The 26,404-nt window shown below is 39.5% G+C and overlaps 1 protein-coding gene and 1 pseudogene across 3 annotated transcripts in view; both read left to right on the top strand.

The window, feature by feature from the left end:
- Positions 1-26,404, top strand: part of LOC124604846 (intraflagellar transport protein 122 homolog) — a 239,008-nt gene that overhangs the window by 156,811 nt on the left and 55,793 nt on the right. For all 3 annotated transcript variants that reach the window (XR_006978594.1, XM_047136514.1, XM_047136515.1), the window contains exons 20-22: positions 7,437-7,545; positions 20,583-20,751; positions 20,829-21,031. Coding sequence is in view for 2 of the 3 variants with exons in the window: in XM_047136514.1 (XP_046992470.1) it covers positions 7,437-7,545; positions 20,583-20,751; positions 20,829-21,031 (481 nt within the window). In the remaining variant the exon portion in view is untranslated. The remainder of the gene's footprint in view (positions 1-7,436; positions 7,546-20,582; positions 20,752-20,828; positions 21,032-26,404) is intronic.
- On the top strand, positions 15,649-15,766 carry LOC124555526 (annotated as a pseudogene).

The following is a 26,404-nucleotide window of genomic DNA, read 5'->3' as shown; positions in this document are numbered from 1 at the left end:
CATACATGGCTACACTCCATACGAATACTTTCAGAAATGACTTCCTGACACTTAAATCAATACTGGATGTTAACAAATTTCTCTTCTTCAGAAACGCTTTCCTTGCCATTGCCAGCCTACATTTTATATCCTCTCTACTTCGACCATCATCAGTTATTTTGCTCCCCAAATAGCAAAACTCCTTTACTACTTTAAGTGCCTCATTTCCTAATCTAATTCCCTCAGCATCACCCGACTTAATTAGACTACATTCCATTATCCTTGTTTTGCTTTTGTTGATGTTCATCTTATATCCTCCTTTCAAGACACTGTCCATTCCATTCAACTGCTCTTCCAAGTCCTTTGCTGTCTCTGACAGAATTACAATGTCATCGGCGAACCTCAAAGTTTTTATTAATTCTCCATGAATTTTAATACCTACTCCGAATTTTTCTTTTGTTTCCTTTACTGCTTGCTCAATATACAGATTGAACAACATCGGGGAGAGGCTGCAACCCTGTCTTACTCCCTTCCCAACCACTGCTTCCCTTTCATGTCCCTCGACTCTTATAACTGCCATCTGGTTTCTGTACAAATTGTAAATAGCCTTTCGCTCCCTGTATTTTACCCCTGCCACCTTTAGAATTTGAAAGAGAGTATTCCAGTCAACATTGTCAAAAGCTTTCTCTAAGTCTACAAATGCTAGAAATGTAGGTTTGCCTTTCCTTAATCTTTCTTCTAAGATAAGTCGTAAGGTCAGTATTGCCTCACGTGTTCCAGTGTTTCTACGGAATCCAAACTGATCTTCCCCGAGGTTGGCTTCTACTAGTTTTTCCATTCGTCTGTAAAGAATTCGTGTTAGTATTTTGCAGCTGTGACTTATTAAGCTGATAGTTCGGTAATTTTCACATCTGTCAACACCTGCTTTCTTTGGGATTGGAATTATTATATTCTTCTTGAAGTCTGAGGGTATTTCGCCTGTTTCATACATCTTGCTCACCAGATGGTAGAGTTTTGTCAGGACTGGCTCTCCCACGGCCGTCAGTAGTTCCAATGGAATATTGTCTACTCCGGGGGCCTTGTTTCGACTCAGGTCTTTCAGTGCTCTGTCAAACTCTTCACGCAGTATCGTATCTCCCATTTCATCTTCATCTACATCCTCTTCCATTTCCATAATATTGTCCTCAAGTACATCGCCTTTGTATAGACCCTCTATATACTCCTTCCACCTTTCTGCCTTCCCTTCTTTGCTTAGAACTGGGTTGCCATCTGAGCTCTTGATATTCATACAAGTCGTTCTCTTATCTCCAAAGGTCTCTTTAATTTTCCTGTAGGCGGTATCTATCTTACCCCTAGTGAGATAGGCCTCTACATCCTTACATTTGTCCTCTAGCCATCCCTGCTTAGCCATTTTGCACTTCCTGTCGATCTCATTTTTGAGACGTTTGTATTCCTTTTTGCCTGTTTCACTTACTGCATTTTTATATTTTCTCCTTTCATCAATTAACTTCAATATTTCTTCTGTTACCCAAGGATTTCTACTAGCCCTCGTCTTTTTACCTACTTGATCCTCTGCTGCCTTCACTACTTCATCCCTCAAAGCTACCCATTCTTCTTCTACTGTATTTATTTCCCCCATTCCTGTCAATTGCTCCCTTATGCTCTCCCTGAATCTCTGTACAACCTCTGGTTCTTTTAGTTTATCCAGGTCCCATCTCCTTAAATTCCCACCTTTTTGCAGTTTCTTCAGTTTTAATCTACAGGTCATAACCAATAGATTGTGGTCAGAGTCCACATCTGCCCCTGGAAATGTCTTACAATTTAAAACTTGGTTCCTAAATCTCTGTCTTACCATTATATAATCTATCTGATACCTTTTAGTATCTCCAGGGTTCTTCCATGTATACAACCTTCTTTCATGATTCTTAAACCAAGTGTTAGTTATGATTATGTTGTGCTCTGTGCAAAATTCTACCAGGCGGCTTCCTCTTTCATTTCTGTCCCCCAATCCATATTCACCTACTATGTTTCCTTCTCTCCCTTTTCCTACACTCGAATTCCAGTCACCCATGACTATTAAATTTTCATCTCCCTTCACAATCTGAATAATTTCTTTTATTTCATCATACATTTCTTCAATTTCTTCGTCATCTGCAGAGCTAGTTGGCATATAAACTTGTACTACTGTAGTAGATGTGGGCTTCGTATCTATCTTGGCCACAATAATGCGTTCACTACGCTGTTTGTAGTAGCTTACCCGCATTCCTATTTTCCTATTCATTATTAAACCTACTCCTGCATTACCCCTATTTGATTTTGTGTTTATAACCCTGTAGTCACCTGACCAGAAGTCTTGTTCCTCCTGCCACCGAACTTCACTAATTCCCACTATATCTAACTTCAACCTATCCATTTCCCTTTTTAAATTTTCTAACCTACCTGCCCGATTAAGGGATCTGACATTCCACGCTCCGATCCGTAGAACGCCAGTTTTCTTTCTCCTGATAACGACATCCTCTTGAGTAGTCCCCGCCCGGAGATCCGAATGGGGGACTATTTTACCTCCGGAATATTTTACCCAAGAGGACGCCATCATCATGTAATCATACAGTAAAGCTGCATGCCCTCGGGAAAAATTACGGCTGTAGTTTCCCCTTGCTTTCAGCCGTTCGCAGTACCAGCACAGCAAGGCCGTTTTGGTTATTGTTACAAGGCCAGATCAGTCAATCATCCAGACTGTTGCCCTTGCAACTACTGAAAAGGCTGCTGCCCCTCTTCAGGAACCACACGTTTGTCTGGCCTCTCAACAGATACCCCTCCGTTGTGGTTGCACCTACGGTACGGCTATCTGTATCGCTGAGGCACGCAAGCCTCCCCACCAACGGCAAGGTCCATGGTTCATAATGGAGTAAATACACTACTGGCCATTAAAATTGCTACACCACGAAGATGATGTGCTACAGGCACAAAATTTAACCGACAGGAAGAAGATGCTGTGATATGCAAATGATTAGCTTTTCAGAGTATTCACACGAGGTTGGCGCCAGTGGCGACACCTACAACGTGCTGACATGAGGAAAGTTTCAAACCGTTTTCTCATACATAAACAGCGGTTGACCGGTGTTGCCTGGTGAAACGTTGTTGTGATGCCTCATGTAAGGAGGAGAAATGCGTACCATCATGTTTCCGACTGTGATAAAGGTCGGATTGTTGCCTATCGCGATTGTGGTTTATCGTATTCTGACATTGCTGCTCACTTTGGTCGAGATCCAATGACTGTTAGCAGAATATGGAATCAGTGGGTTCAGGAGGGTAATACGGAACGCCGTGCTGGATCCCAATGGCCTTGTATCACTAGCAATTGAGAATTCAGGCATCTTATCCGCATGGCTGTAACAGATCATGCAGCCACGTCTTGATCCCTGAGTCAACAGATGGGGACGTTTGCAAGACAACAACCATCTGCACGAACAGTTCAATGACGTTTGCAGCAGCATGGACTATCAGCTGCATCACAGGCAGTAGCGCCTGCGATGGTGTACTCAATGACGAACCTGGGTGCACGAATGGCAAAACGTCATTTTTTTTGGATGAATCCAGGTTCTGTTTACAGCATCATGATGGTCGCATCCGTGTCTGGCGACATAGCGGTGAATGCGCATTGGAAGCGTGTATTCGTCATCGCCATAACTGACGTATCAACTGGTGTGATGGTATGGGGTGCCATTGGTTACACGTCTCGGTCACCTCTTGTTCACATTGACAGCACTTTGAACATTTCAGATGTGTTACGACCCGTGGCTCTACCCTTCATTCGATCCCTGCGAAACCCCACATTTCAGCAGGAAAATACACGACCGCATGTTGCAGGTCCTGTATGAGCCTTTCTGGATACAGAAAATGTTTGACTGCTGCCATGGCCAGCACATTCTCCAGATCTTTCACCAATTGAAAACGTCTGGTCAATGATGGCCGAGCAACTGGCTCATCACAATACGCCAGTCACTACTCTTGATGAACTGTGGTATTGTGTTGAAGCTGCATGGGCACAGCTGTACCTTTACACGCCACCCAAGCTCTGCTTGACTCAATGCCCAGGCGTATCAAGGCCGTTATTACGGCCAGAGGTGGTTGTTCTGGGTACTGCTTTCTCAGGATCTATGCACCCAAATTGCTTGAAAATGTAATCACATGTCAGTTCTAGTATAATATATTTGTCCAATGAATACCCATTTATCATCTGCATTTCTTCTTGGTGTAGCAATTTTAATGGCCAGTAGTGTATATTGAGAAGTAAGTGTAATTATTCCAAGATACTTAAAAAGGCTTTTGTAAACTTTGCAGTTATCTATTGTACACAACATTTGTACTGTTCTCTCCTCATGAATGAATACTTTATTTACTTCAGGTGCACTGCCCTACAATATAACTCCATAAGACAATGGGAGTGAAAATCTACAAAATAAACCTTATCATTTATATTGCTTTCACTATAAGCCCTTGTGTTTCACTAACCAGTGAACAAGTGACAACTTAAGTGCGGCTTCTCCCCACCGAAACTTTTTCGTAGGTCATCACAATGTGAAATACTTGTAGATGCAAAACATGCTAAACTGAGTTTCCTGATTAGTGTTTGTTTGTGTTGATTCCCTTTTAACTTGTTATGCTGTTGAATTCGTAGGAATTTTATGTGCAGTATTTAATTTAGTCTGTGAACATTAATATTTACATTTGGTAATAGCAGGTCATTTTTTTCTATTTTAGAAATCGTATAATGCAAGTCCTTTTGAGATTAAAGCTTTAACTTTTTGCCATGAGTCAATTGAATGCATGACATCATGGCATAAAAGCAGAGAGAACAAGAACCTGTCTTTCATGCATGTTATAAATCACTGCACATCATCTCACGTGGGATTGCTAGAGGAAAGTCATTATTTTCGTCATTCTTTGAAGAAAGAATACACTCTTCCTCACTATAGATGATTGGCCATTGGTCACCTGAGAAACACTACATGAAATTACTTTAAGGGGAACAGTATATGAAGTTACTTTAAGGTGGTGCACCACCTGAGTCTCTAAAGTCTTTCTGTTTCTGTAGCTGCTGTTAATATATGCTAAGAATCCTTGATTGTATGTATGTACATATGTGATCTAACTCAGTGTCAAATGATACTTAAGATCTGTTAAGTGTATATTATGGTCAGAAGATTTTTAATTTTGCTTGTATTTAATGTGTGATGACAATTATTAATGGCTTAAAACAAGCACTAAATGGAAGAAAATATAACCAGTGCATATTGTTTGGCATAAATATGTTCAGCCACCTCAAAACAATAATTTATTGCACTTTCAAAATGTTTTGTTTTTGTTGTTCTTGTTGTTATTTTTATCTGGTTTGAAGTAGCTCTCCAGTCTAGTCTAACCTATGATAGACTCTTCATCTTCGCATGACTATTGAAGCTTACATCCATTTGAATCTGAGTTCTGTAGGTAAGTGATTGTCTCCTTCTACAGTCATTACCCCCTGCACTTCCTTCTCTTACCAGTTTGATTCCATACCTGTTCATTAGTTATCCAATCTATTCATCCAGTCTTTTATATTATTCTATGGTACCACATTTGAAAAGATGCTATTTTCTTGTCTTGAACTGTTAATGATCCATTTTTGTCTTCTATACAAGGCTACTCTCCAGATGAATACTGTCAGAAAAGACTCCTTAAAACTTAAGTTTGTATTCAGTGTTAGCACGTTACTCTTTTTCAGAAATGCTTTTCTTGCTGTTGACAGTCCGCATTTTATATCCTCTCTATTTCACTCATCATCAGTTATTTTCGTGCTTAGATAGCAAAACACATATGCTACCCTTAGTGCCTCATTTCCTAATGTAGTTTACTCAACATAACTTGATTTAAGTTGGCCACTTTCTGTTACCCTTGTTTTATTTTTATTGATGTCATTTTAAAATCTATTTTCCAAGACACTATCATTCTATTCAACTGTCTTTCCAATTCCCTTGCCATCTCTAAAAGAACTACAATGTTATCAACAAACTACAACAAGTTAATTTCATCTCCCTGCACTTTAATTGCTTTCCAGGTTTTGTCCTGGGTATCTTTCACAATTTGCTCAGGGCACAGACTGAATATAACCTACAATCCTGTCTCAAACTCTCTTTACTAATGCTTATGTTTCATGTCTGGTTTCTCTGCAAGTGGTAAATAATCTTTCACTTCCTGTACTTTGTCCCTGCTACCTTCATAATTTCAAAGAGTGTATTCCAGTTAACATTTTCAGAAGCTTTCTCTATAATCTATAAATGCTGTAAACACAGCCGCGCCTTTCTTCAGCTTATCTTGTAATACAAGTCGAAGGATCAGTATTGAATCCCAAGTTCCTGCATTTCTTGGAACATGGCCTGATTTTCCTTGATTTTGGCTTTACCTGTTTTTCCAGTTTTCTTTAAATATTTTGTGTCTGTATTGTGCAACTATGATTTATTAAACTGTTTCAGCAATATTCACACCCATTAGCACCTTCCATTTCTGTAATTGTAATTATCTCATTATTCATGAAGTCTGAGGTTGTTTCGCCTATATATCGTACACGTTAAGTGGAATAATTTTGTTAAGGCTGGCTCTCCCAAAGATCTCAATAATTCTGAGGAAGTTTCACCTACCCCAGAAGTCCTTTATCGACTTAGTAGGCTCTTTCATATTCTTCTTGCAGTATCCTGTCTCCCATCTCTGTTTGTTTTCCTTACATAGTCATTGTATATGTTCTTTCCATCTTTCAGCCTTCCTTCTTTGTTTTATGCTGGATTGCCATCTGTGCTCTTAATATTGATACAGGGGCTTCTCTCTCTCTCTCTCTCTCTCTCTCTCTCTCTCTCTCTCTCTCTCTCTTTTCAAATATCTGTTTAATTTTCTTATAGGTGGCACCTATCTTTTCCATAGTAATTCATACATCTACAGCTTCACATTTCATCACTGACCATATGTGCTTTGCCTTTTTACACTCCCTGTCAATCTAATTTTTTAGACTTGTGTATTCTCTTTTGCCCACCTGTTCCCTTTGCCCACCTGTTCATATTGTCTTCCTCTGTCATTTGAATTCATTATCTCAACGACAGGTTGCTACTCAACCACATAGGAGTGTTGAGTCACACATGTACAACGAAAAAGGCTGCTAAAGTATTTAAGCTTTTGGACAAAGTCCTCCTACTGAAATAGAAACTGCACAACACATGTCTCTGGACATTGGAGAGTTGTTATTCCATCCTAGACTTTCCATTGTTGAAATTCATTGTCTTCTTTTCCCAGATACAGTGCAAGTAACATTGACCACATTACTTAGCGATTTGCTCTAAGTTAGATACAATGGTAGTGCACTCTTCTAACATAGTAAAAGCATACTTATTTTTGTTGTTAATATAATAGTTTCCTTAACAATAGAACAGTGCTATATTGTACACACTTGAAAAGCAATCCCAGCAGCTGGAGGCATACAAGTTAGCACGGCAAGTACTGGAAAAAATCCAACAGCTTCGAATACCACATAGATTCCAGGTAATAGCTTGTAGCTAGCACTGAAAAATTACTATCATATTCCTTTAGAAGAATTGGAAATAATTAATTTTTATTTTGCGTTTCAAAGTTCTGTATCTGTTGACACATGGGAGCCTGAAGAAGCCTTTAGCAGCTCAGGGAGACATCCATAGTACATTTACAATTCATCAAAACTGTCAGATATTACTATAATCATTTTGGCTCTTGTTGTTCTTCTTCTTCAGGTTTTATCCCAACTGTCATAGGTCCTTCTGATATTTCCCAGTTAGGAAGTTTATTAGCTTACATAATATGTGAAATAATTGCAGATCGGCGTTGCACTTAGTGATGATGTACCTCCTAATTTCAGAATTAATAATTTTACTACACAATAAAAGTTGAATCTTTATATTCCATTGGCATTACGTTCAAATTGTGTTTCCATAATTTTATTAAAAGAATACTTTGGTTGACAGAACAAAAAAAATTACAAGGCTGACCAGTAATTCTCTTCAGGAGAAAGAACTACCAATACATACTTCTAAATGTCGGGGGAAAAGCATCTAGCTTTCAGAACTACTAATTCTGTCCGAAGGGAAGAAAGAGTGCTAGATTGCGGGAGATTGGGAAGGAGGTGCAGGTGATCTGTTGTGTCACACAACTTTAATCACATCTTATCTCGCTGTTTATGCAGAAGTAATAAGATCTTGTTTCGTCCCCTGAGAACTCCTTGAAGTGTAATGCAAGTTTGACTTTGAATTGCCTGTGTAAATGTAAATATAATTTGACTTAAAATTTACAATGTTAAAATCATGTGTTTTGTTCAACAGGAGACATATCAAATTAAAAAAGAATCATAAGTGCCTTGTTGTAGAAAAATTTAATAGATGAAAAACTACAAAAGAATGAAGTGATTAGTATCAGTTTATAGTTTTTAAGCTGTTATACAGCAGCAAATTAAAAATACAACAGAATGAAATGACGTCATTTTGTTTTTAACACTGAAAAGTTTTAAAAACATGTTGTGAGATTATTGCAGTACAACTACTGCAATATCATAGTTAAATGCACAGATAAATGTTGGTGTTGTACTTTTTCTTTTTTCTCTCTCCATAAGCTCCACTGTGGGATAGTAGCACTTATCAACTAAAAGGTTGTACAACCATTGTGTCAGTGCTGAGTTCCAACTTAAATATATTTTCACGTCTTAACCGCAATCACAAGTCCAAATCCAAATATAGTGTCATTAGTGAAGTACAACACATGTTTATTGTGGACACCAACATATGGGTAAAACAGTACTGCCCCCCCCCCCCCCCCTCCCCCCGATGGAGCGTGCTGCTGTTTATACAAACATAGATATTCCAGAATAGCCAAACTGTGAAATTTCAAGAACCTTCCACAACTGATAAATACTAAAACAAATCACCATCCTGGCTCTAGATCTTGTCAGTGGTCTTTCATACAACAGCACTAGAGTATCCTTTCAGTCATATTGTCACATCTCTTCACTATGATGAGCATTGAAGCTAGCCCCTCCTGTCAAAACTTTGTGTTCGTGAAGTGGGCCTTCAGTTTCCTTGATCAATAGCTCTGGACTATACTGGTTTTCATATGGAAGAATGGACAACATCCCTGCTCTTTTGTCTTCTTGATGAAGGGTCATAATCCTCAGTGTCGTATATGGCAGCTGGCAAGAGACAAAGGATACAATACAACCCAAAGTGGCACTTCAGTAACATTTCTCATTCTCTGACTTTCAACAAAGATGTAAAAATCCGTACCAAGTGTTCCAGGCTGTATCTCACTGGCTAGTGCTTGGCATTACAACACTTTCTGTCATTTTCCTGGGCATCCAGAGAACGTATGCAAGCCAGCTGTTTTGCTTCTTTAGCCCCGTCAGTGAGGTGTTTCATTGTCATCTTGAATATTATCTGGTTGTAAGAGAAACAGTGTATCCATTACTTCAGCCTCACAATTGTGGAACAGAAAGAACAGTGTGAATCCTGTAGTGTCTTGCTTTGCTGTGTCAAATGTGACTGTTATCGTGGACAGCATTTGTAAACTTAGAGAAAGCTTTTGACAGTGTTGACTGGAATACTCTCTTTCAAATTCTGAAGGTGGCAGGGGTCAAATACAGGGAGCGAAAGACTATTTACAATTTGTACAGAAACCAGATGGCAGTTATAAGAGTCAAGGGGCATGAAAGGGAAGCAGTGGTTGGGAAGGGAGTGAGACAGGGTTGTAGCCTCTCCCCGATGTTATTCAATCTGTATACTGAGCAAGCAGTGAAGGAAACAAAAGAAAAATTTGGAGTAGGTATTAAAATCCAGGAAGAAGAAATAAAAACTTTTAGGTTCGCCGATGACATTGTAATTCTGTCAGAGACAGCAAAGGACTTGGAAGAGCAGTTGAACGGAATGGACAGTGTCTTGAAAGGAGGATATAAGATGAACATCAACAAAAGCAAAAAGAGGATAATGGAATGTAGTCAAATTAAGTCGGGTGATGCTGAGGGAATTAGATTAGGAAATGAGACACTTAAAGTAGTAAAGGAGTTTTGCTATTTGGGGAGCAAAATAACTGATGATGGTCAAAGTAGAGAGGATATAAAATGTAGACTGGCAATGGCAAGGAAAGCTTTTCTGAAGAAGAGAAATTTATTAACATCAAGTATTGATTTAAGTGTCAGGAAGTCATTTCTGAAAGTATTTGTATGGAGTGTAGCCCTGTATGGAAGTGAATCATGGACGGTAAATAGTTTGGACAAGAAGAGAATAGAAGCTTTTGAAATGTGGTGCTACAGAAGAATGTTGAAGATTAGGTGGGTAGATCATGTAACTAATGAGGGGATATTGAATAGGATTGGGGAGAAGAGAAGTTTGTGGCACAACTTGAATAGAAGAAGGGATCAGTTGGTAGGACATCTTCTGGGGCATCAGGGGGTCACAAATTTAGCATTGGAGGGCAGCGTGGAGGGTAAAAATTGTAGAGGGAGACCAAGAGATGAATACACTAAGCAGATTCAGAAGGATGTAGGTTGCAGTTGGTACTGGGAGATGAAGGAGCTTGCACAGGATAGAGTAGCATGGAGAGCTGCATCAAACCAGTCTCAGGACTGAAGACCACAACAACAACAACAACAACAATGGTGGACAGTATTGTATACCAGTCCCGGTCTTTCCATTTGACGTCAGTGTATATCAAGAGCATATCTGGCAACATCTTAATAAAGCGTTCTGTGAGACCATTTTTCTGTGGGTGGTAGGCAGTTGTCACCCTGTGGATCTCGTCGCAACATGAAATAACATCTGATACTAGTCTCAACTGGGAAACTTTTTCACAATCCAAGATGCTCCACACCTCAGAATGATGATTTTACAAGAAACCTTGTAAAATCTGGAGCTTTGGTAGCAGGCACGCCTTTGATGACTGTGGAGTGACTATTATCCACCAGTCTCATTTGTTGATTTCTGGAACCTTCCAAAGAGGTCAACTCCGATCTGGTGGAATGGTGCTGCTGCAGATGGAATTAATATCATATGCCCCAAGGTAATTCGGGCATGTCCTTCTGTTGCTGGCAGTCTTGGCAGTGTCTAATGGATCAGTAGAGACATGATTAGTAATATTTGTTTGTGATTCTGTCTAGAATTTTCATGAATCCCTGGTGACCAGATGTAGCATCATGGAAATACTGTAGGATAGCTGGCCGTAGATGATCTTGAATGATGAGCAAACATTTCCATTCCATTGGATCATAACCCCTCTTATACAGTGTTCCACTTATTGAATGGAATACTCCTTTCGTCAGTTCCTCTTTCCTCAAGGACTTTATTGTTTTCAGCACTGCTTGATCAGCAGCAGTGCCATTTAATGCAGTGACAACTGAGATTTCATCCACATTGCTGTGTTTTACCAAAGAATTCCTTGAAAGGCAGTTGGCATCTTTGTGTTTACATCTGCTTTTGTATACCAGTATGATGTTGCACTCTGTGCCTATCTCGTTCATTAATCCTATGGATCCTTCAGACTAGGTAGCCAGCATAGACATTGGTAGTCCATCACAGGTGTGAATGATTTGCCTAATAAATATAGTTGGAACTTGTTGATGGCCCAGACAACTGAAAGGCAGTCTTTCTAAGTTGTAGAGTAGTTCATATTAGACTTGAAGAGTACTCTGGAAGCATAAGTTATCACCTTTTCAGCACCTTCCTAAATTTTTGCGCTACAATAGCACATATCCAATAAGTGCTAGTGTTTCCAGAATGAGATTTTCACTCTGCAGCGGAGTGTGCGCTGATATGAAACTTCCTGGCAGATTAGAGCAGTTGCCCGCGAAAGGCAAAGGTCCCAAGTTCGAGTCTCGGTCCGGCACACAGTTTTGATCTGCCAGGAAGTTTCAAGATTATGCTGTTAACTCAAGAGTAAGACAATGGAAAATCCCTGAAATTATAAAAAATCTTGAACTCATAGAGGTTGTTGGGTGTTAAAAAGACAGCCCTTTCCTGGTCAGCCTCACCAGCTTTGATGTGAACTTCTGTGTTGGCATTCTCATCATACAAAGCTAGAGCTCCTTAAGGACAAGGGAATCTCTTTCTTGCACCTCATTCTATGAAAACTTGGCATTTTCCCGCAGTAGTTCTTGCAAGCAACATGTCTTGGTACACAAGTCCTGTATGAATCATCAGTAATACAAGCACATTTCAGAAAAGTTCTCACCGTGTACCAAGGAGTTGGAAAATTTGTGACTGTTCTTATTTTCTCTGATTCTGGATGGACTCCATCGCCATTAATTAAGTGCCCCAAGGTTTTTATTTCTTGGCTAATGAAAAGATACATTTTTGTATTCACATGGAGTCCTGCAGTCGGAACACATTTCAACACAATTGTCAGGCTTAGACATTCTTCAGTTGTTTTCAAAAAATAACAATGCCATAGATACATCACCCATTTAAGGTTTTGGAGCACATTGTACACCATACGCAAGAAGGTGGCTGGAGTGCTGCATGGTCAAACAGCATAATCTTGAACTCATAGAGGTTGTTGGGTGTTAAAAAGACAGCCCTTTCCTGGTCAGCCTCACCAGCTTTGATTTGCCAGAAGCCTATCTGCATGTCCACCATTGAGGAATACCTTGCCTCTTCGAAGCAGTCTTGGGTGCCTTCAATGTCCGCAATGGGTAGACAGATTTTTTCATAAGTGTGTTCAGTCATCAGTAGCCAATGCAGAAACATCATGTGCCATCTCTCTTCACAAGGGCCACAGGAGAGGACCAAGAACACTCTGAAGGTTCAGTTATGTCGCCTTGCAGCTCTTCTCCACTTCCTCCCAAATTACATGTTCAGCCTGCGACTCCCTGCATGAATGTTGTCTAACTGATGGATAATCCCAAGTTTGGAATGGTCAGTGTGTACACGCCCCAGGACAACCAGGAAATCTAGAAAAAGACTTGGAATTTTTTATAATTTCAGGGATTTTCCATTGTCTTACTTTTGAGTTAAATTTTTATAATTTGGTAACAACTGATACTCTAACAAAAATTTTTACTTTAGCCCGCTACCATAGAATAATACTGTAGCAATAAAACATAAACAAGAAAGAAACACCAATGTAAAACTTACAACAAACACAGTGCGCTCAAAAGTGTGTGCCGACAGCAAAGTGTGTCAAAGGCTTCAGAATGAAGACTATGCAATACTTCATAACAACTGTTTTTGATGAGTGTGACATCACAAAAATTTACATTTCTAACAGGTTGCTGGAAAATATTCCAAATGATGGTTTGAGAAGCTTTACTTTCAAAGTAAATTTCCTTTTACACAAGATGAATTATATGACATGTGAGAATGTGTGATGAATTTATTAACACTTTGAGGACCAGCCACTTAGAGAATTTCAGGGCCAGAAGACAAGAAATTTATGTCATCATTTAAAATTTTACTGGCATGTTTGTGTTTGATATATCTTAAGGGGTAACACCCACAAAGAAAAAAGACAATATTATATGTCAAAGCTTAGCTTTTCTTGTAGCTATACTACATGTATATTAATTTAAACCATAAGCTTTTCCTGTTTGTGTATCCACTCTACTTAACAGTGATTTAGCTATTGGCTGACTACATAACTGTCCTATGTTCTGAATATCTGCTTTTATTTGCTGGTGAGGTAACATGACGTGAGCTATGACTGGCTGACAAAACTACATTGCAATCTAGACTTAAGTCCTTCAGAAATTAACGTGCTGTGTTTGGTGGAATTCATATTTATACTTCCATAATTACGAAAATATGCAGCATACACATTGCTGCTACTTTTTGCTGGGTTTCATTTCCTAAAGTGCTGGGAAGTGGTATATATAAAAGCCTTACCACTCAAGAAATTGATAAGTTTTACAGATCTGATGGATATTTTCACCCAGCCAAGCGTGAATTATTACCCAGGAAGTGTATTTTTATCCAGGAAAAGTCTGGAATTTTTTTTTCTTTGTCTGCATATACACTCTGTATGGTGTTTTATGATTACCACGGGCTGCTCGGAGTGTCCTGAAAATGTCTTGAAATTAAACCAAAAAGGCAGACACTCACAGACATTGTTCCTCAGTCAGCTCAGATCATATTGGTAGTTCGATAACATTTTCCTTCACTGTGTTGTCTGTAATAGTAACTGAGCATAATTTTTCATCAGTGGCTCTGAGCTACCCTTACTAGACTGGTGTGGCTGTTCCTATGCACATACATTTTGGAATGAGTTGTGGCTGCTCGTGATGGTGATTCAAAGTTCTACTTGACCACTTGCAGTGCTTATGGTTGTCGCTCGTATGTAGATTTACTTTGTAAGCTTGAAATGCTTTTTGCAATTGACAAAAGCTTCACAGTTTAACTTAGCATCTAGACTGATGACTGGAACTCATCTTGATGATGGCGGGACAACAATGTCTTCAACAACAATAAACTGCTCAGAGAAATCATTGTTATGCATGCTTGTTTGAATATGTTTGTCTCTCTGGAGCTCTGATCTCCCACTGACTATGACTACTTACAAAGCTTGCAAGAAGTCCCGACTGACCTTAGGACTATATTCTGTTAAAATGACATATTTAAATCACTATCTTCTGTCATTGATGGTTATTCTTGCACCACTTGTTCCCAGAGAAAAGAAGGCCCTGTGTTAACTGGTGTCTCAACCAGTTGTCGGTCAGTGACAGTGTCGGTGAGATTTCTTGACATCTTAGTAACTGTTGTCCATGAAGGAGTGAAGGAGTTACATCTGTTGGGGGTATCATCCCCATAGATTCTTCTTGCTCAGTTTCCCTGAGTTCAGCAGCCAGGCAAGTGATTGGTGCTTCTGTACAGTGACGTAGAACAGCTACGACATGTTGGAAAGTGACCCTGTCCAGGATACAGCAATGGGTTGCATCCTTCAGGTCGACTATAATCATCTGCAGTTGACTGGCGTGAATAAGACTGTTGTGATGGTTGACATCTTCCAGCGTAATAGTCTTCGAACACTCATTTTCTTTCTCTGCAGTAGTGTCTGTGTCCAGGATGTCCACAGTGTTCTCTGTTCTCCAAATGACTGTTGTTCTGTGGGATATTATACTTTGCAATTGAGTTGGTTGTACCTACATTAGTTAGATGCTGGATTGTCATTTGATGGCTTGGCATGAGTTCAAGTCTGTCAAGTCCATTTTTCCTGGCACATTTGACTTATGTCAGAGATTGATGCTAAAGATTGATACATCATTTCCTAACATTCTGTATTACCACCTGACATATGGGGTCAACATTCATGGCTGCTATAACTTAAGTACACGGTCTGACATTTCAAGCTGCCATAAACTGCTGTATCTCTTCTCTTACTTACCTGTTTTATGAGAGAGGCAGGTCATGATAGGCTTACACAACTGCCATAGGGACCACATTTAGGAGTTAGTTACATTTATTTCACCCAAATCTTTTTGTGTTGCATTTCCTCAATGCTCTGGCACCACTTGATGAATTCCTCTGTTGTTTTGAAATCCTTTACCAGAAGAGGTTGATACACATTCTTCTATTACTCCTTTCATCAAGTGTGTGTGTTTGTCTGCTTCCATAATATTCATGTTCATATTCATAATGTGGCATGGGCAACAGCCTTGCCACAGTGGATACACCAGTTCCCATCAGATCACCAAAGTTAACCGCTGTTGGGTATGACCAGCACTTGGATGGGTGACCATCCGAGCTGCCATGCACTGTTGCCATTTTTTGGGGTGCACTTTGCATCGTGATGCCAATTGAGGAGCTACTTGACTGAATAGTAGCAGCTCCAGTCAAAGAAAACCATCATAACGACCGGGAGAGCGGTGTGCTGACCACATGCCCCTCCTATCCGTATCCTTAGCCAAGGATGACACAGCGGTTGGACGGTCCCAATGGGCCAGTTGTGGCCTGAAGACGGAGTGCTTTTAATGTGGCACAGGGCCAAAACTTCTGTATGTAAAACTGTATACGAGGATTGGCTGAAAGGTAATGCCTCCACTTTTTATGCACTCCTGCGCAAACGGTCGGTAAATGCGATTTAAGCAACATGCGGTCATTGAATTCTTGACAGGAGAAGGTGTCGCCCCAAAGGATATTCATCAGAGAATGAAAGTAGTTTATGGTGATTGTGTTGATGTGAGTACTGTGCATCTTCATTCTTGTAACACGTGAGGAGTTCCTGGCAAATTTCAAGTCTGTGTGCTTTCATTTCAGGAGTCAGCATCCGGGGTACCCATTGTGCACAGATCTTCTAATAGCCAAGCAAAGCAATAATGTGACCCACACATTCTTGTGAAAAGCCGATTGTGCTTGGAATTTCTTTCTGAGTGATACGACGATCGTCCTGAATCAATCTGTCAACATTTTGCTTGTGAAACTCAGTGGTTGCTGTCCAACTCTTTGTTTGTCACGCAGGTCAGATGATCCCGCCTCAACATCTTTAAACTTATTCACCCAACAATGCACAATACTCACATGAACACAATCACCATAAACTACTTTCACTGTCTGATGAATCTCCTTTGAGGTGACACCTTCTCCTGTCAAGAATTCAATGACTGCACATTGCTTTAATTGCATTGATTGACCATCTGTGCACTCAACACTGTAACAACACAACCATTCAAAGCTAAGGGTTCTCGCCAACTGGAGCTGTAGAGAAGAGGCTATGGAACAAGTCAGTATAAGGGGCGTTTGAAAAGTCTGTGCAAAAATAAAAACTGCTTAAGTGTTTGGGGTAAACCTTTTTTATTTTTCGACATAGTCTCCTTTTAGAGTTATACAATTCATCAACCCTGTTCTAATTTTTTGATCCCTTCTGAATAATAGGATTTGTCCACGTCTGCAAAATAGCTATTAGTTGCTGCAATCACCTCCTCGTTTGAATAAAATCCTTGTCCCGCCAGCCATTTCTTCAAATTGGAGAACAAATAATAGTCCAAGGGAGCCAAGTCTGGAGAATAGGGGGGATGTGAAATTTGTTGGAATCCTATTTCCATTAATTTTGCGACCACAACTGGTGAGGTGTGTGCTGGTGCATTGTCGTGATGGAAAAGGCCTTTTTGTGGTCCAATTGCCAGCGTTTTTCTTGCAGCTTGGTTTTCAAATGGTCCAGTAATGCTGAATAGTATGCACTTGTAATAGTTTTATCCTTTTTGAGATAGTCAATGAGGATTATCCCTTGCAAATCCCTAAAGACAGTTGCCATAACCTTTCTGGCCGAAGGACTTGTCTTCGCCTTTTTTGGTGCAGATTCTCCCGTGGTAACCCATTGTTTAGATTGTTGTTTGGTCTCAGGAGTATAGTAATGTATCCATGTTTCATCCACAGTGATGAAACGACACTTAAAGTCCTGTGGATTCTTCCTGAACACCTGCAAACCATCCTTTCAACACTTCATACGATTCTGTTTTTGGTCAAGCGTGAGCAATCGCTGAACCCATCTTGCTGATAGCTTTCTCATGTCCAAATGTTTATGCAAAATATTATGTTCCTGTTCATTCAAAATGCTCACAGCACTAGCAATCTCATGCACCTTAACTCTTCTGTCATCCATCGCCATATCATGGATTTTATCAATGATTTCTGGAGTCTTAACCTCCACAGGGCGTCCAAAACGTTCAGCATCACTTGTGCCCATATGGCCTCTCTGAAAATTTTGAAACCACTTATAAACTGTTCTAATGGAAGGTGCAGAGTCACCGTAATGCTTACCAAGCTTCTCTTTAGTCTCTTGAGGTGTTTTTCCTTTCATAAAGTAATGTTTAATCACCACACAAAATTCTTCTTCGTCCTTTTTTTGACTATCACTCGATTACCTTGATTCACACAAATGCCAAACACAAAGAAATAGACCAATATGGCTGAAATTTGGTGTGCGTTCTTTCGAAAGATGCTACTAACTAAATATGACCTCGATACGCGCCGGTGGTGCCATCTCTCGGACTTTGCATGGACTTTTCAAACGCCCCTCATACCTGTTGCATATGAATGCTGCCAACTGTTGAAGAGTTACGAAGGTGGAGGCATTACTTTTCAGTCAACCCTCATAGTTGCCTCATAACATTGGGTTGTGTTCTTCAGTTTTTCTTCTGCTAAGTGGAATCTCTACTGATTGTCAACAAATGTTTTCTTCAGTTTGTCTGGAATTTGTCTCGGCTATCAAGCTTCTCTCCATTGTTCTTGAATCACAGCATGGTTGTGCCATGCAAGTAAAAGTACACATTTGCCAAACATCATGTTATCCCGCCTGTTGTATTTGGCAACTTGGTCAAATCCTTTCAGCCTTCTCATCGGGTACTGATGAGTCTCTCTGGAAAAAAACTGGTGGATGTCTGATGTACAACTGACTTGCTGCTTGTTTGGAATCTGTTGGTCTCCTGAATATATGGACTTTGGGAACAATGGACGCTTGTATTCTGGTTCCTGTCCTTGTAGCTGACTTATTTTACATTGCCTAATTGGAGTCACAGTTGATGTAAATGTTTGAATACCAATCATCTCCACCAAAAAATGTCATTTTGTAAACAAAGCAAATCCAAATCTAAAAGTGGGTTGTCAGTGAAGCACTGAAAGCACATCTATTATGAACACCAGTGTACAGCTGGAACAGAACAAAACTGTCTTCTTGGATAGAGTGTGCTGCTGTTTATTCAGACATCATATATTCCAGAATACAAAAACATTACAAACATAAAAAAAGTTTGAAAACCTTTCAGAAATGATACATAATAAATAACAAATACATGCTGGTGACTGGATTTGAACCAACAACATGCAATATGCCAGCCGGCAATGCTAACAGTACTCTGTGCTGGACTATTTGCATGGCAATATTCCTGCCTCTTAGTTGAATCTTAATGTTTAGTCTTGTATGTAGTGGTGTGTCTGGGCATAAAGTTTTGATCTGTATGAGTAGGAAATTTGAAAATTTCTTCACTACAGTCACTGTAATTGTGCTTGAAGTAATAATTTTCAAATGTATGTGGGTTACTGTGGAGCAACATCAAAATTTCATAAATGTATAGAGAAGGAACTGTTAGTATTTTTAAACAGTAGATGAAAGGAATCTCTCTGTTGGGCATACACATATCTGATGATTTTCTTCTAAGGAAGAAACTGAAATTTGTCATATCAAATGACAGTGTTAGACAGACATCAATATTCAGCAGAAATACATCTAGTCTGAGACATGTTGCATACTAGTGACAGGCTGGTAGTGGCTGTTCTTGAGTATAATGCTCTTGGTTTAATTTCCCCAGAAGATTATGCCATACCTAATAATTGTTTTAAAGTACCTTTGATACACTAATTTGTGCTTATGTGAGTGACACCAGGTAAAACACACACTGCCAGAGCTAGGCTATCCAATTTATTTGCTAAGAAGTATTTATGTACCTTCCATTTTAAATTTTTCTTTGGATTTAGGCCTGAAAATCTCACATGGTTTACTTCAATCAGTTCCTAATAAATTGTGAGCTATTTTTATCTAATCGTTTCTGGTGATTTAGTCCAAAACTATGTCACCTACCCGGGTCTTAATTAAATTCGGTTTCAGTCCATTTTAATGAAACCAGTATTCCAGAGATTATAGAATATTTTGTACAGTATCTGGCTTTTTTCCTAGGGCATTTTTTTTAAAATTAGGACTGAGGTGTCATCAGCACATGAGACTAAATGACCAGCAACATTGAACAGCAGATCATCTGTATTCAACAGAATTGGATACAGATCAAGTATCGAACTTCGATGCGTTTTAAAAGATATCTCATGGTATTGATAGTAGCTACTCATGCACTGCATATTTCAGGACTTTTAGTCCCATTCCTTTTTCAGTAGGCTGAAAAACACTTATCTGGTAAAAGCGTGACAATAAGGAACAAATTGAAATTTGTCGTACCGAATGACAGTGTTAGACAGATATCAGTATTCAGCAAAAACACACCTAATCTGAGACATATTGCTTACTACTAATGGGTGGGCAGTGGTTGTTCTTGAACATTTCTTGATGTATAGCAGTGGTCACTGCTCTGTTTCTACCTGCCTAGTATTCCAAAGTGAACCCTCTTTCACATCAAGAAAGAGAGTATGTTTAACCACTGATTGCTTTTTTCTTTCTAGGTTTTAAGAACAATTGTTTATGCCACTTTTCCTATTTGTCACTGTTATTGCTTAGTAACAATGCACTCTGGTTTCATCTCCATTACTTTCACTCAGGAAGTGACACGAGAATTGACATGCTGATCTTTCAGTTGTTTGATTTTGTTTTACTTGCATGTTCTGTAAATTGTATTCAGTAATTGGGTATGTAAATGAGATGAATAGGGATTTTTGATGGAAATACATAAATTTAGAATTTATGTAGCAGCAATAAAGAATAAAGTGTTCTCATTAGTAGTTACTAATAGCCAGCGCTACCCAGTTCACACACTTTCACTTCAGTCCAGAAATTAATATTAATCCCTAGCTTTCTCTCATAATCGTTATAGGTATTTCCATTATTTATTCATTATATAGTATTTAAATTTTCTGTTACAGGAATACATAGATCTTTCATCAATAATGATACGAGCCAAGCCATATCATGACAATGAAGAATTGCTCCCCATGTGTTACCGTTGCTCTACTTATAACCCACTGATGAACACATCTGGAAATTGTTGTACACAATGTAGGCAACCATTTGTGCATTCATATGTTTCCTTTGGTAAGCATATCAGAAAATGTGCTGCTATACATTTAGACAGGAATATTCATGCTAATTGTGTTTTACAATTTGTGCAGAAGTCTTGCCACTTGTGGAATTTCAACTAGAGGATGGAATCACTGATGAAGAAGCTGTCCAATTGATAGAAGCTGGAAATCCATCAAGTTCTGCAAATGATGGGTGGAAACAAGGAGGAAGTGATCACTACCAAACGTTACAGTTTGATGAATCTTCTAACAGTGTATCAGATCTGTTCACTGCAAATCTCATGAACTTTGAGGTAATTCTGCAATGTGGAAGTATAACTGGTAGCAGTCCAACACTTGGAGAGGACTATTATTCGAGAAGTTTACCTGAAGAAAAGAACTTCTGTTTGCTTCTGGTTGTGAGATTTGTGTAACGCGTCAGTGTATGATAGAACACTGATAGCAGCTGTGAACTAAATTACATTTGTAATCATTTTATTATTATAAAAATCAAAATAGGTTAGACCTAATCTGTGGCCTCATCTTGAAAAGGTTTAACAACAACTTCCATCTGTTTATTATAATGGTTTTCAATTTTGTTTTACTTGATAAACTGGTAGCACAAAAATATTTTAATTTTGATTCCAAATTCTCTCTACCTTTTTCTAACCTGTTTACCAAACAAACAAGGCATTTTGTCATTTGAATCTTTGATACCTTTACCCAAATCTGATTTTAAGTTTGTAATGTGATTATTCATTTCCACCTTTGAACTACTAATGTCACTTTTGGTACACATGTTCTCACTCATCTTAATGCAAAATGAAAAACTTTTATTGTTAATACCACCACCAAATCTGCCTTTCTCATGACATCTAATATCTGTTTCCTGTACAACTGTACTTTTGTACCATATTTGTGTGTTGCTTTCTGCACTTTCATTACTGTTAATATTACAGCATTCAGTAGATGAAGCTCTTGACATTTCACCAATTATTTGATTGTCATTTACTCCGTCAGAAGAGACTGTATCTATTTTGGATTTAAATCTACTGTCTTCATAAGGTTCAACTTTAAATAGTAATTTTTCCTCCACTAATTTCTACCTCCTGTCAGTCTACATTGAGCACACTGTCCTTCACTGTTTTGTCACTTAATTTGAAAAGATGGTGATCAACACTTAGAAACAGAAATCTATTCGGCTGGGCCACTAACTCCATATGTTGGTATCCAGCAGATCCTCTCATTAGCTGAAATGCCTTGAAGATTATGTCAATCTTCTTTCTTCTCATATTTAATAATCCTGTTTCAAAGATTATGGACTCTTTCTAATTTGTCATTGGTTGTCCTGCCATTTGGTGCCTTATCCAGGGTATTTTGTCTGCTAGGCATTTTAACACTGCTGAATGTAATTTTATTTTGTCGGTTCACGTACCAAGTCACAGTTTATAGTTCAATACCTTCACAGTCATTTGCTCACAACTTTTTTCTGCCTCTACCATCAATAGTTTTCGACAGTTTTTGTCACACATCTCATTCTCAGTGCAGTCCTCTCATAAATTGTTCACAATCACTGATTTTTAAATTACTCACTCTTAAGTAATTGCTACCAGTGCAAAGATGGGACTAGTCCTCACAGGGAAAGGCACCATGTGTAAGTAGACTTACTTGGTTGTGGTATCTTCTTCCATGGTTGTACAAAATAAAAGTTTGGATATTGTAACTATGTTCAACATAACAATAACAGGGCCGCAGCTATTATGCCCATTTATTTTCTTTTGGCATACCAGCAAGTGATGACCAGTCTCTAACAGTGACTGTTGTAAAATCTGCTCCACCAGTTTTTACCCAAAACAATGTTATTAACCAGCCATGTACAATGCCCTTGTATCTTGACATTAGAAACAAATATCACATTCAGTGGTAGCTCATATAACTATATCCTTGCTGTTGTCATTACTAACTTCACGTGCAAAGAGAACTGCTCTACAGTTCACATAGCCCACTTTTAACACAATCTGATTGGTTGTCCACTAACCGAAGTCCAGTAATTAAGAACAGTGAGTGAATTAGTTTATTCAAAACATAGTCTGGAAAAAATACAACCCATCAATAGTTTATGCACGTACTGTCGCAAAGAAATCAGATGAACAATTGCATGGTATTATTGTGTAGTTTCTAATGTGTAGGCTTTCACGACAAGTGTTTTCATTAGTTAAAACTTCCGGGCTGAGAGGCCATGGTTGATCTGTAAAACTGTAACAAGAAGAAGATTTACAGATCGACCATGGCCTCTCAGCCCAGAAGTTTTAACTAATGATTGTGCAGATTTTCGAGCTGTATTGCTTACATACAGAGAAATTAATTGTATGAATATGGTGTACAGACTGTTATACACTTCATTCCAGAACAAGAACTGAGTGAGCATTAACTATTTTGGAAATGTTGATTGCATGTTTATTAAGCACGACTTACTGCTAATTCATCGCAAAAAGCAACATAGAGATGTTAGCAGCTTCCTTTCCATGTGCGAACTCACACAAAGAAAAACACAAGTTACTACAAGATGTTATCATAATGAATGCGAAACCCAGACTAAGGATTTTGGGAGGGGGGAGGGGGGGGGGGGCAGTATTTATAGATTGGCGTACTGATTTATTGAGGTTGTGTATTGGTTTATACAACAATAGGGTGAAAATTGGTTAGTGTAGATGGTCTACTGTTTTCAGTGATTTTCAATGATTTTCTTCAAAAAAAATTGGGCAACAAAAGTTTCACACGTATAAAGGGCAGTCAAGTGAAAATGAGGCAGATAGAAAAAGCAAGTAAACAGTTTATTATTTAAAAACCATAACTGTTAATACATTTACAGGGTTGCCACAGGTTCTGGAAATCAGGAAATTTCAAATATGTCAGGGAAAGTTGGAAAAAAACACTGGAAAAATCTCGTTTTTGTCTCAGTAGATGAAATGATTTGTTCAGTGAGGTGTAATGTACCGTAGCTGGCTGGGTGCATCTGAGTATGTTCACTGTTCCCTACTCCCCTCATTACTACTGCTCCTTCCCTTCCTACAACTTCACTCAGCTTGCAGTCAGTGCTGGCACCACTTCTCGTCGCTAGCCTAGCAGCTGCCGACGAGAGGCAGGGAGGCATGAGGAGTGGTTTGTTTGGATCTGATTCTCAGAAACTGTAGATGCAGCAACCAGAGACCGTGGTCATGTGTGCACAAATTGTATCTGAATGATTGTGTGAATGTGTGTGAATTCTTGTTTTCTGACAAAAGCTATGGCTGAAAATTTAGTTGTGAGAGTGTGACTGTCTTTTCTATGTGGCTGTCCGCATCTCAGCAATCATCTTTATGGTGAGTTGCTACCTATTCTTATTATTATAGATTCTCTGAGTATTTGAACTACTTATCTAACAATGGAAAATCCAAGATTTTAGTTTTGATTTTTTTATTTGATTTTAGCAGGAAAGCTAAAACAGCTTTGGTCCAACCTGCCACTGCCCGCACTGAAACTGAGTTTATTGTGCAGTATTGCTCCCTGTATATCTAGAAAACCCAACTGATGCCCTTAAATAGTGCAAGGAGTCCCTTTACCAGTTCTTTGTTAGACACAATTTATTCAGGTCTAGTTCCCGGAAATTCTGTGTCTCTTGCTCTCCAATACAGTGCATTCGAAGATTAGGTATGATGCAGTTTCTTCACTCTCATCACAGATCCTAGGGTCTTCTTCCATTATATCCATTGTATGTAGGTGTTTTTTGAAATTCCCATGGCCAGTCATCAGTGCAACCTTGAGTTTAATTTCTTTCCTATTCAAGCCTGGGATTACAAAGCTTCTTTTAAAACATGGCTTTGGCATCACTACCTTGCAATGTTTTTGTTTCTAGATCTTGGTCCAGTATTCTACATGCTGTCTTCTGAGCCATAGTTCTAGTTTGAGCACAGTGTTGGTGATTGTCAGGACAGGTTCCGGACTGGCCGGGGTGGCCGAGCGGTTCTAGGCGCTACAGTCTGGAACTGCACGACTGCTATGGTCGCAGGTTCGAATCCTGCCTCGGGCATGGATGTGTGAGATGTCCTTAGGTTAGTTAGGTTTAAGTAGTTCTAAATTCTAGGGGACTGATGACCACAGCAGTTAAGTCCCATAGTGCTCAGAGCCATTTGAACAGGTTCCAGTCCAGTGAATGGAGTCTTTGCCCCCATCCAGTCCAATCTGTCGGCTTGTTCATTAGGCGTACCCTATTGCTTCCCCCTAGCTCCACAAGTACCCTGTGACATTCTGCAGCAATCGTAGATCTTGTTGCAGGAGCTGCCAATGATTTCAGGGCTGTCCAGCTATCTGAATAGATGTAGATACTATGGTCCTTGTAGCACCTATTCACATTCTCCTCCACACACACCCTGATTGCAGTGATTTTGGCTTGGAATACCGAGGCCAGTTTTTTTTAGAGATATGATGCCCTCCAGTCTATGCTGAACCACATACACCCCGGCCCCAGCACCTTGGTCTGATTTTAACCCATCAGTGAACCAGACAGTGTCACCCGTACAGTGTCAAACTGTTTTTTCCCACTGCTCTGTGGTTCCAATTATTATATTTTAAGGCTTGTTGGAGCAGTTGGGTGTTATTATGTAGTCGGCTGGCATTTCTCCAACCATTCCTATACTTACCTCACTCACTATTTTAGTGTGTGATTCTGGATATCCCAATGAGATCCAGTTTTTACCATGTTTGAGTCTGTATGCACCAGCTGCTGCCTCCATCTTGACCCAAAGGTGTAATGGAGGCATGTCCAGCATTGTTTCCATCCCAGCAGTATGTGTGTTGCTAATTCTGCCTGTTATGGCTAAGCAGGCCAGTCTTTTCACCTTAGCAAGCTCCTTAGCTGCAATCTGCTGTTCTACCTTCTTCCACCACACTACAGCCCATTAGGAGATCTAGGTCTAACCACCGTGATGTATAACCAGTGCATACCTCTGGGGCTTAGGCCCCAGTTTTTGCCACAAGCTCTTCTGGTACTCACTAGAGTACCTTTTGCCTTGGAGCAGATGCTCTTAATGTGAGGAGTCCATGTTAGTTTCTCATCTAAGGTTACCCCCAGATATTTCACTATCCCCTTCACAGGTAGAGTTTCATCGAGAAGCTTTTGATTCCAAGTTGAGTGTCAGATATGCTTCTTTGTGAATGGTACTACAACAGTCTTCTTAGGATTAATCCTTAGATCCTGTTTCCTGCAGCAGTCTTGCACAATGTCCAGTGCACCTTGTGCCATATTCCTTACTGTGTCAGTAAATTTGCCAAGTATTACTATGACAATGTCATCTGCATATTTTTGGCAAAAGCATTAGAATTTAGTTCCTCAATGAGTTTGTTCATCACTAGATTCCACACCAAAGGGGACAAAACTCCTCCTTGTGGACAACCTCTAGTGGTGTTAATTACCATCTTTTCATTCATCATGGTGGCCTCTACCTTCCTTTCACTAAGCATGGTCCTACGTATATTGGTCCCTAGGTCAGGCACTTCTGCTGCCCTAACCATGGAATAGAAGGTTGTGTTACTAAAAGCCCCATCGATGTCCAGGAAGATGCAGAAGGCTATTTCCTGAAAGTGAAGTGCTTTCTCCACCTTCCCAGTGAGTTGGTGAAGAGCTGTCACACTTGATTTACCTCGTTGAT

The sequence above is a fragment of the Schistocerca americana genome, chromosome 1 (genome assembly GCF_021461395.2).
Source record: "Schistocerca americana isolate TAMUIC-IGC-003095 chromosome 1, iqSchAmer2.1, whole genome shotgun sequence".
In the NCBI taxonomy this organism is placed as follows: Eukaryota; Metazoa; Arthropoda; class Insecta; order Orthoptera; family Acrididae; genus Schistocerca; species Schistocerca americana.
The sequence above is the reverse complement of the archived record's forward strand: the minus strand, read 5'-3'. Positions and strand labels throughout refer to the sequence as shown.